Raw genomic sequence first — 12043 nt, 5'->3', positions numbered from 1 at the left:
TAAGCGTCTGCCTTCGGCTCAGGGCGTGATCCCGGTGTTCCAGGATCGAGCCCCACATCAGGCTCCTCCGCTAGGAGCCTGCTTCTTCCTCTCCCGCTCCCCCTGCTTGTGTTCCCTCTCTCGCTGGCTGTCTCTATCTCTGTCAAATAAATAAAATCTTTAAAAAAAAAAAAAAGGGATAAAGAAAGGGGGGGTAATCAGAAGGGGGAATGAAGCATGAGAGACTATGGACTATGAGAAACAAACTGAGGGCCTCAGAGGGGAGGGGGGTGGGGGAATGGGATAGGCTGGTGATGGATAGTAAGGAGGGCACGTATTGCATGGTGCACTGGGTGTTATACGCAACTAATGAATCATCGAACTTTACATCAGAAACCAGGGATGTACTGTATGGTGACTAACATAATATAATAAAAAACATTAAAATTAAAAAAAAAAGACTGAGAGCCTATTTGGAACCAAAGGTGAGACCTATTTTGCATGTGCTTGGTTGGAGGACACCTTGTCAGATGCCTATACCTTTGGTGGCATTATATACTTTGTAAAATATTCTCTTTCATGAGTATTCCGCATTACTTAAGCAGTGACAGGGGTTTAAAAAATTCCTTCAGTGTCTGCCCTTCCTTGATTCTCGGAACACTACATTTTTCCTGCTAGCTTAGTTACCTGGGCCAAAGTGAGCACAAATGTCTCCTAAATAGTGGACTTCATAAATGTCACTTCAACAACTGTCGATAAGCTGAGAACTGAGTGTGATTCTCTCTTAGGTAAACTATAGCTTACCTCCTTCATCCTCTCTCCTATGTTTGTGGCTTCAATAATGGGGAAGGAGCTTAACTAATTTTCCCAAATATGACACGGAATGAAAAACTCCAATTGCATACCAATTGAAAAATTATTTTAAATTAAGCATTCGATGGTCATTGACCTAGACCACACCAGCTTTCAATTAGCTCAAGAGAACCAGTTATTCATATCTCCTATAGAGGTCAGGTCACATTTTTGTACTTTCCAAGTGTTATGGATACTGTGCCCATTAACCCTTCAGACAACTCTGTGAGGTAGACAGGATGGGGATTATGAGAGGAAACTTCTCATGAGGAGTGAATGACTTGCCTAGGTTCCCAGAGTGAACTTGTGCGTAGCTGGGGCTGTACGGTGCTGCTCACTATCCCAGACTGAACAGTGACTGTCATGTTGCTGAGCAAGACTGCGTATTTATCATCCTGTTCCTGCATCAGAGCTCAGGTTCCCTTCGAGATAGTCCAATAAGCTTTGTGCTGCCCTCACTTTGATGTCACTGATAAGTCAAGAAATCTGGCTTTCCCTAAAACCTCACCAGTGCCCCAAATCTCAAAGGGCTGGGCTCCGCACACAGGGATGACATGGAGTCCACTGAGCTTGATTTTTTCCATCTCCCAACAAATATACACAGATAACCCCCACCCCTGACAGCCAACAAAAGAGAACAGTAACAAGAAGCAGAACTCATAAATTTCCATTATGCTTAATGCCTGATTTCATGTAGTTAATGGGTTCATTTATTAGAACAATTTGTGAAAATCCCCAAAGGCCCTCGAAGGCTGTTGCTTAATGGTTTTATCGTGTCACAGACTTCCTTTACTCCTGTCTTTTATCGAATCCTGAGTAGGCAAGGAACTTAGGACTAACCACTGCTTAAAATATAGGTAAATTGTAAATAAAGCCAAAAAAATAAGGGCTTTTTGTGCCTCTGGGGTTTCCTTCAGCAACAAAAAGGGATTTCATTTTTTGTACATTTCAGCTGATTCATAAATCCCACTGTCACGGTCTGTCAGCTTCATGTTCACTCAAGGCTGATTTTCAGGAGTCGACATGCTCTCCTCAGGTTTCTAGCTATGGATGTGAACTGCAGGGCGGTGAGAGCAATCCGAAGTCAGTACCACCACCCCTCATTACTCTCCCTCCTACTGGGGGGAGCAGGCAGACAGCAGAGTCGTGGCTTTATAACTGCGGGTGCACCATGGTCAGGAGGAGAGGGACAGCCGAGGACTGCTAGCCTCTGGCCGAGGTTGTTTACCTGGGGAGATCTCTGCAGTGATGAAGCCCAGGCTGCCAGGCTTAGACATACATGAGATGTGAGCATGGACAATCCTTGGCCAGAGCTGGAGCCTCCAACCTCAGCAGCCTTCTCTCTGGTCCCCCTTCATACCAAGGGGATAGAAGCAAGAATGCAAATGGATAGAGCCAAATCCATACCCAACACTTAGAAAACAACTTAATGGAGACTCCCCACTGGTGCTAGATCTAGAAGGGAAGCCACCCTTGACACCCACACCGTCAGGGGCACATGGGGACCTCCAATTGAGGAAACCCAGGGACAACGACAAACAAAATCCTGTCCACCAAAGACTGGCAATACAAATGGCTATTTGTACAGTTAAATGGCAGCCACCAGTATGTAATTATTGTCTCCTGTACCAAGTTAAGTATACAACTTAGCAAGTGCTTGGGGGGAAAAAAGAAACAAAAAATATTTATTATCTCTTGGCTGTACTTTAAGGCACAGGGATCTGATCACTGTTGCATGTTAATGGAGAGGTGACGGGTAAAGATGTCCAAGTCTGGAAGAGCTAAACTGCTTTATATCAGAAGGGGATCCAGAAGCGAGTGGAATGAGGAAGTGGAATAAGAGAGAGATTGAGAGGTTGAGTGAAAAACGGATGAGCAGAAAAACAGAAAGAGAGACCGTGAGAGGGAGAGGTGGGCCCACAGACGTAGAGGCTTCTGGATGAACGAGAACGGTTTGGAAGAGAGTATGGATTTGGGAAGGAAATGCAATATGCCCCACAAGGTGAAGTCTGAGGATGTAAATAACATCTTCGATCTGTTACTATATCACCTGAAAAGAGCTGGACAGAGTTTCACCATATGTGAAGGGGATATTTGGGATGGCCTGCCTTTAAATATAGTTTATGTAACATATGCAAAATTCTCTTTGGGGGTCGTTGAAGGGACTGAAATGAATAGCTGAAACTGGGGGCCATGACTGGCCTGTGTGACTGCAGACTAGAAGACATGGACCACAGACATCAAAATGCCTGGAGCAAAAGAACCTAAGAAATACTTCCAGCATGAACCCTAATTCCAAAGTGACCAGGAAAATTACCCAAATTGTTGCCTTGATTTTGATAGAATTGCTTTGCATGTGAGCAGCTTTATGAGGCCGCCCTGGGGATGGATGGATGGACGGATGGATGGATGGTTAGCTCAGAGCATGCAGAAGGCTGGCAGACCTTTGGAGAAGCTCACAGTGCTCCCTAACGCCTGGCAATGTGAGGTCTCCCAGGGAATGAACACATGCCTGGAGTCTCACTTCAAGGTTGACACGGGGACAAAAGTTGGCGAAAGCCAACAACTGGGTCACAAATGAATAACGAGCTCATGGGGGCAGACGTTTGTGCCAGACAAGAGGTAAAAATCCCACTTCCGGCAATGGTACGGTATCAGTGAAGTCCCTACAACTTTTCCTGGTGTTAAGGCCAAGTGACGGCTTTGTTTCAACACACTCCTTTTGAGGCTTGGCACCACCACCTGGAAGCTGTTGACCTTGGACAGGCCATCGAACATCTGCAGGCTTTGGTGTCATTTTAGAAAAAATGGGGATAATATGAGTGTCTGTCTCAAAGACTAATAAAGAAGGTCACATGAGCAAACTTGTATGCCCAAACATGTGAATGATGATGGTCATGATTATGACAAGGCCACTCGATAATCAGTGTATCAGCACCTGCTCACTCTTGGAAGGAAGCTCCTGCAGGAGTTCTCCGGCTCTTCTTCGCCTCTTCCCTGTGCGCATCCCTGTAGTCATCAGCACGTTGTTCTCCTAAATGGTGGGGCAAGAAGATGTTTTAAAATTCTAATGTTTATTAGTTTTGCTTTTAAAACTTAGCTATGTGTCACTGATGCATTTTTACCCTGATGATATAAATCTCTACAGAGTGGGTGTCAACACTATTAGAGGATTATACTGTATAATATGGCGGCTTCTGTGTCAGAATAAGTATGTCTCGTTAGAAAATAATGAGGATGAAGATGGCCTTTGTACAAGGGACAGACCTACCTTCTCTGTGTGATATGAGGACGTACGGAAATCTGGGGAAAGATAACTGGCAGACCCTTCATCATGATCTGTCTCATCGAGTTTCCTTTGGTACAGCGTCTGCCCTTTAGAACCCCACAGAACACCGGCCATGTGCTTCTTCCCCAGCTCTGATGTTGTTCCCACCAGCAAACCCTTTATGCATTAACCCTTGGCTGTCCCTACTGTGGGCCATCCGAAAGGCCTCCATCCCTTTTCCTACAGCCCCCAAACAGTCAGGCTATCAGAGCTATCTGGGTCCATGGGGCCGACAGTCCCCAGCCAAAACAGTGGGAGGATGGAGAGCAAAACCTCAGTGCTGGCCTCTCAGCTTTTGTGGGTTTCAGCCAGGGCCCAGGTGTTATTTTAGTGCAACTCCAGTGTTTAATTTGAGGATATGTGTGGATCAGAAGGAGGGACCAAAACATTATTTTTTTTCTCCCTTGGCCAAGTGATTAAATTTGAAGTTCTAAAAAATGCACAGCCTGGTCCAAAGCTGTGTCCAATTGGGAAGTAAGAAATGTCCTGAAAATCCCTCCCAGGCCAGAGACCTTTCTTCCTTAACCACTGCCCACCGCACAGGCCCGTTTCCTGTGGCCATCACCTGGGCTGTCTGTGGTTACTAACCCACTCGGATCCCCGTGCCTCAAGGCTCTCCTTCCCTTCTTGGAAGGGTACGCGGCACCCTCGCCGGTGGGACGTTCTACAGGGTTGTCTAATTTCTTACAGCCTTGAAAGCGCCACAAGCAGCTGCTGCCGAGCCATGGCTGAAGGGGAGATCACAACCTTCACCGCCCTGACGGAGAAGTTTAATCTGCCTGCGGGGAATTACAAGAAGCCCAAACTCCTCTACTGTAGCAACGGGGGCCACTTCCTGAGGATCCTTCCAGATGGCACAGTGGACGGGACGAGGGACAGGAGCGACCAGCACAGTAAGCCCCCATCTCTCTTGCAGCCCCCTACCTTCCTGGCGTCTTCCTTAGTCAAGGATGCGAGCAGGGAGGATATCTACATACGGGTACCCTTTCCCTGCTTGACACTCTCAGAGGCTGGGTAACATAAATGCATATAGTGTCTAAGTGTGGGAAATCACACACTGTGAGAGCCACAGCCTACCTACAGGGGTCCCGTATCAAGATTTTAAAAGGTCTACCTGTTGACCTACCACAACTGCTCTGAGGTCAGGTGCAGCTGCCAGTGTTCAACGGTTCTGGGTTTCTGTAACTAGTGAAGGGCCTGGCTCCCAGGGCTGGGGAGGGCGCTGTCTGCTCTCTGACAGGAAGAGCCACAGGAAGGGCCAGGGGGCAGTCAGCCCTACACAAAGACCTGGGCTCAGTTCATGGTCACGGACTCTCCAGCTTATGTTTCCACCGGGCTTGATTTCTGAAATCCTACTTCACAATCATAGTCTCACACATCATAAATTATGCAGCTTTCGCTCTGCATATCGTGCAGATGTGGTTGTGGTAACTGGGAGGGGTAAAGTCATTCTCCAGACCTTATAGAAACTGGAGAGCGGGAGCAGTGGGAGCCAAATGCTGACTATCTCTTCCGGGCTTTCCTCCCAGCTTAGCTCTCAGATGGTGTTGATAAATGGAGGTATGACTTGAGAGAAAAGAATCTTCTTGACTATCTAAGAATAAAAATCTCTTCCTTCTGCTTTAGTGCTTCTCGTGGTGGTGTGTCTGTTTGATATTAGGTGTCTGGGTCCTACTGTGATGTTATCAGGGATTCCCTGAACACCACTGAAGCATTAGCTGCTGTAGAGAAGCCAAAAGTCAGAACTGCTCATTTCCTACTTAGAGGGTCAATGATCTGATGGGTAAAGTACACTGTGAATCAAGAGAAGAAAAGTGTAGAGGAAACCAGGAGCTGCAGAATAATAGCACAGGTAGCAAGCGAGGTTCTACAGAACTGGCTTTAAAATGGAATGTAAAATACTGGCTTTGATGTGATATACCAAATAGCCTTAATTATTCATGTAATATGCACCAAAGGTTGCAGGCTGTGAGCACAAATGACCACCTCAGCGGCGTTCACTCTACTCTTAAATGCAAAGGTCATGGGTCGGAAGCCTCCATTTATGGACCAGAAGGCATTGTCTCTTCCTTCCCACCCACCAGGCAGACCCTTGAGAGAGGAGCAGGAAGGCTGAGGTTGGGCCTCGCAGTTGCAGGGTTAGCTTTGGGGGCGGGGGTGTGTGTGTGTGTTTTGATGGCTTGTCTTCAAATGGGCCTAGCGAATGCCTTATATTTGATGAAAACTAGGTACCAGAGTGAGGCAAAAAGAACTCCATTTAGTACATTAAACATATATATGTAAATAAGTAATATTTACTCCAAACAAATGGACTTAGATTGTGGTCCATTGTGTGGCAAGCTACACAATTTGTGTGATCTGCCCCACACAACACAAGCGAAAGAAGCTTTAATTCCTCTGGGGTTTTAAATGTTTCTGATAAGTCTTACCCATCTTCTGAACCAATGGGAATGCTCTCTGGTGCTCAGCATCCCGGGGGAAAGACAACCACGGTGCTATGTTCCTCAGGGTTAGGCTGGCTTTTCTGGGAAATCTTGAATTCTGGGACAACAAGACACTACAATTAGGACTTCCAAGTACTGGAATTTCTGTACAAATGGCATGTCATTTCATTGTTGTCATCCCATCATTAACATTATCGATTGCATTCTGGGTATGTAACATTGGGACAACTTCTGAAAGTGCTGTGAATTCGGCCGCCTGACCTAAGATGTCAGGAACCCCTGGAATGCAGCACAAGAAAGCTGTAGGAGTGGGTGTGAGGAGGTCTACATCCAAGTAATGCTGGATCGACTGTTTGCCAAGTGAACTTGGGCTAATTACGTCATCTTTCTGGCCTCACTTTTCTCATTTGTAAAATAAGAATAATCCTACTTGCCTTGCTGGCTTCTTGGGAGGATTAAATGAGATGATCGAGTGAAAGTCCCCGGCACAGTGCCTGGCTCAGGGTAGCAGCTCAGTACAATACTGCTATTGTTGTCATCATCATCAAGGCTTCCATATATTCAAAACCATACAGGATAATATTTGAGGCCCTTCCCTTCATCTTTTCTATAATATTGTCTCCCAGGAAGGTCAAGGGTCTAGATTCACGTTTTGATTCAGGGCCTCTCTGGCAACATTCAGAGTGGTGTTCGCCTTTTCATTTACTCTAGAACTAAGAACAAGGGCCAAGGAGGACAGAAATCAGAGTAAGCGGGGTGAGTGAGCAGAAATCTATCTCTGTACTTGTCAATGCCAGGAGAAAAGGATAATCCACATACTCTCTGTAGACTCAAGGGGCCCTAGATCTGGAGTCAGAAAGCCTGAGTTCATATTCCTGCACTGTCACTTTCTAACTGGAACAGCACTGAACAAGGACCATTCTCCCCATTTTGCATAAAATGCTCTGCAAAATAAAAGTCAAGTCCCCCAGCCCAAGGAAACTTCCAATCACTCTTCCTGTCTAGAAATGTAGATGTCTCCAGTGTTCCCAACTGTCTAATCTTGAGAATAATACTGGGACTCAGCTTCCTCACCCGGGGAATGGGAATAATAACACCGTCCTGTGTGTCTGAAAAGGCTGAAAAGTCTTAAAGATCCTGCAGGCAAGAAGACTCCCTGGCATGGACATACCCACTGAGTGTGGTTCTGTCGCCCTCTACTGCCCAGTGGCAGTACTGCCACACACTGTCTTCATTTCAAGGGTTATTCTGAAACAGAATCAATCTGGACAGGGCAGGGTCAGAGAGAGTAGATGACCCTGGCTTACTGATTAGCACCGTCTGGTGAGGGGATGGTTTCTATTCCTAGATCATTAGTTTGAGCATGACTAGAGACTGTGGTTACAGGTAAGGAGCCATACTCTAAGACTTCCATCAGGAAGAATATTTCTAAAACTCAAACATTGAAATACATCTACATAAATAATACCAAGTAGAACTGCATGCCTTCCAGCTCTACAAGGCAAAAAATAACTCTTTTCACAGCTCCTCTTTGTCTGCAACCAGCGGATCTGCCCTTGGCAAAACTGGGATGTTTTCAAAACTTATCTTCTTCCTACTTCCAGGAGAATGAGTTTCCAAGTACCTAACACAAGGCCTTTCTTGGAGTGGTATAAACCTACAACAGATGCTTGTGCGCAGGCCATTGTAATGTAGGCCTGAGTAAAATGTTCCCATAACTCTTCAAATCACGGCTATAGGCAATCATCCATTCAGGCTGTGACCATCTGTTACACCATTCTAGGAAACCCAGGCAACATCAGAGTAAGAGCTGCAGACCAGGAGACAAGGCAATGGGTCTTAAGTTGCAAGAAGATTCATGGTGACCCCTATGGCTTTCCTCTGGGACATGGGTAGATGGTGGCATCACCTTGAGAGGGAGGATCCTGGAAGAGGAACGGGCACAGGGAAAGATGACCAGTACCATTTTGGACACGGAGCATTTGAGGAGTGCCTCTTGTACCATGCATATCTCCTTGTAGTTATAATTATACTTATCTGTGTGATTATTCAACGGTCCTCTCCCCTACTAGGCTCCCTGAGGATGGGGACTTTGTTTCTTATAGCTCAACAATGCAATTCTGTGTCTAGTACATTGACTGGCACTTGGCATATGCCCAATAAATATGAGTTTGATGAGTGAATGAATTGTACTGGTGGCAGATAAATTCAAACTCAACAGTAGATTCAGTAAATACTTATCGAGCACAATGCCAGGCATTGTGTTAGATTCTTTCATTTCCACTTAACCATAATCTCACAAGGTTATGAATTATCACTCTGCAGACACTGAGCTAACAGGGTCTGTGACCAGTTAGTAAGTGGGAAAGTTGAAAGAGGTCCATAGCTTCTTCTTCCAAAACTAAGGTTCTTTCCATATACCACTACTGTCCCTGATATCAATACCATGATGGTGGTCTCACCCCACGAACTGATTATATAAACATACTGGAGTGGCGCCTGGGGGGGCGCAGTCAGTTAAGCATCCGACTCTTGGTTTCGGCTCAGGTTGTGATCTCAGGGTCGTGAGATCCAGCCTCGTGTCAGGCTCTGCGCTCACCATGGAGTCAGCTTGAGATTCTCTCTCCCTCTCCTTCTGACCCTGCCACTCCCCCTGCTCTCTCTCTCTCTCTCTCAATATCTCTCTAAAATAAATAAATAAATCTTAAAAAAAAAAAAGTACTGAATTCACACAGCCTGTCATGTGGACCAGAGGGGGGTAGGTGCAGCTCCTTGTCCCCCTAGGGAAGTCCCCGTTTTTTCATTTTAAAAACAGTTCCCATGTCCTAGGAAAGGAGGAACCTTAAAGTGTTATATATACTGCCAGGCACATAGTAGGTGCTCAGAAAAGTTATTCACTATCGCCACCACTTCTAGGCTTACTTGACCTTCTTCCTGCAACCATCTGATATCTATAGGCTGTTACGTTAAATGAATGTTAGCCTTGCTCACTGGACTTAGTATTACTCTTCATCTCGGTGTCACCAGGACTGTGTAGGTTTGGAGCTCTCGAGGTCTGGAATGTAGGAAAAATGTGCCCAGGCCCAGCAAGCCCTGCCCTGTCTAACTGCTCTGGCAGAGAGAGCAAGCTGTCGTGGGCAGAGCGAGGAGGGGCTCGGTGTTCGATTCTGCTCTTCCTGCTGCACTTTCCTCTTGGGCAAAAGGGGACATGGTTTGTTCCTCAACGGGATGAGTACCTGAACGGTAACTGGAGAAGAACAAGTTCATGAGCATCCCAAATCAGCAGCCTCCTCCGTGACCCACACTCCTTGCCTCCCCAAGCACACAAGAGGCTGTGTGGGGAGCACAATTACTGGCGCTGCTCGCCGCACAAATGGAAATGTTCCTGAGCAAAGTGTGTGCCAATCAAATATTTATAAATCAAACCACATCCTAAAGGCACTAAGGGAGTTCACTGGTCAGAGGAATCGTACTTTGCGGCCCTTTCTAAAGGGCAGAATCCTCTTCAGTGAAATTCCCCCTGCCTCCTTGTTTGGGGCCGTGCAGACTTCAGTTTCTGGTCTGCTGTGACTCGGCACCTCATGGTAAAGGCACTTGGCTCCCCACCAGCTTGGGCTGCAAGTCAAGACAGCTTTTCAGATCACCAAGGTGGGCAGAACTGGGCCCTGCTGGCAGAAGCCAGAGAGCAGGGCAGGTCTTCAGGCAGAAATGCTCCCCCACCCCTTGTGGGGTGTTCTCACCTTGGTGGGATGTGATGCCAGAGGACTCCTTGCCCCTCCTCCCTCTCACCCCTTATCTGGTTGTACAGAAGAGATTTTTCTGGATAGACTTTTTTTTTTTTAATTAATATCACACAGTGCTTGGACTATATCAAAATTTTCCAGGCATCTTTCTTCAGACTCTAAAGCAGAAGCAGACACCTTTACACATTCTAAGAAAAGTCTTTTTCATATATATATGTATTCCAAACCACTGGAATTTTTTTTCCACAAACTCACTTTTTTTTCTTCTCCATCTTTCTCTAATGTTTTACGGAGCCCAGCTTGTGGCTACGTTTTAATTACAAATGCCACTGACATAAAACAACCTCACCGAGTTCTGAATGAGGCTGACCTCACTTTGGGTAAACACAGCAAAGGACGGGAAGTCTCCGACCCAGAATAAACTAGGCACGTAATCTCTTTTGGCCTCTCTTTGGAGAGCAGAGGTGGAAAGCAGGCTTAAAGGCCACGGACATACTACCAAAGCAGAACCCTCCCTCTGGGCTCACTTGTCCCCTGAATGCACCAGTTGTAATCTTATCTTTAAAATTTTCTAGGGCAGGAGAGGAAGACGCTAGGATGGCTTGGGGCTCGGAACCACGGTGCGGTGCCCCAAAGCTCACTTCGTCTTGGCAGTGGCAGGCTCATAACACCTTTTTCCTTCTTTCTATCCTTGGAAAGTAAGAATCATGTATCTTCCTGTGAATAAAAGACTTGCTAAGAGCTAATGGAAGGCACCGCAGAGATACAGACATAGTTCTGCAGAAAAACAGGTAGACTGCCTAGTTAGGGGCTGCCATATCCACCCAAAAGCTCTGGGTTCACCTTCATGTAGGTTCCTCCAAGAAAGAAGACCCGTGAAGGGGTCCAAACTATAAACACGGGGCAGGGAGGAGCACAATCCAAAAAGGTGGAAATTACATTGCAGAATTTTGGCATTTAGTTTTGATAAAAAGGCCATTCCTAAACCAGCACACCTTTCCGCATTTCCTACTAAAGAAGCAGGACTCTAGATTCTCCTGGGCACGTGATAGTCACAAATCCACCAAGCAAATGCTTACAACCTGTGTATAAAAATGCTTTGTAAATTTGAATTTCTCTAGGAAACTTATGTCTATCTAGAGTACCTTTTAAAAATGTGCTGGAGAGGGGCAGAGTAGAGGCCTGGCTGGGGGCAGAGAAGGCAGGAGCCCTAGGCAGTGGTAGAGCCTCTGTGCCTGTGTAGGCCGTGGGGGCTGTGCGAACTGGGGACCACAACAAAGAAATTTAAAAATAAGTAAATAAAATAAATAAAACAACAAATCTAAAACAATATTTTTTAATTAAAAATTGCTTCCATTTCTCCTAAGTCAAAAGTGGAACAGTAAGTACTCTATGGACTAAATGACTTGTCTCATTTTTCAAAAAGTACTTGTCCTTTCATCCTGGGGATGTGTTAGAGCCAAGGTCCTTCCTGTCACAGACAGCAAGTCCTAAATTCCCTGCCCGGGATAAAGAAAAACTGCTCCTTCCCTTTTGCTCGGGTGTTAGTTAACCTGGTGGAAGGTGCTGGAAAAGGAAACTGAGCAGAGAATGGGGGCCCCTAGTGCCCCCTCACCCCTGTTCTGCCTCATCAGTTTTCCTGGCTCCCTGTCACCCCCCAAGAAGATTCACCTTCACAGATACCTATGTTCGGGTCT

General features: G+C 46.1%; 1 protein-coding gene across 9 annotated transcripts in view; it reads left to right on the top strand.

The window, feature by feature from the left end:
* FGF1 (fibroblast growth factor 1) overlaps positions 1–12043 on the top strand; it is a 94166-nt gene that overhangs the window by 68887 nt on the left and 13236 nt on the right. For all 9 annotated transcript variants that reach the window (XM_026499028.4, XM_044384194.3, XM_048220733.2 and 6 more), the window contains one exon: positions 4850–5052. In XM_026499028.4, coding sequence (XP_026354813.1) covers positions 4884–5052 — 169 coding nt within the window. In that variant the 5' untranslated portion in view covers positions 4850–4883. The remainder of the gene's footprint in view (positions 1–4849; positions 5053–12043) is intronic.

This window comes from Ursus arctos, unplaced genomic scaffold (genome assembly GCF_023065955.2).
Source record: "Ursus arctos isolate Adak ecotype North America unplaced genomic scaffold, UrsArc2.0 scaffold_5, whole genome shotgun sequence".
NCBI lineage: Eukaryota > Metazoa > Chordata > Mammalia > Carnivora > Ursidae > Ursus > Ursus arctos.
Note: the sequence above shows the minus strand (reverse complement) of the source record. Positions and strands in the feature narration are given on the sequence as shown.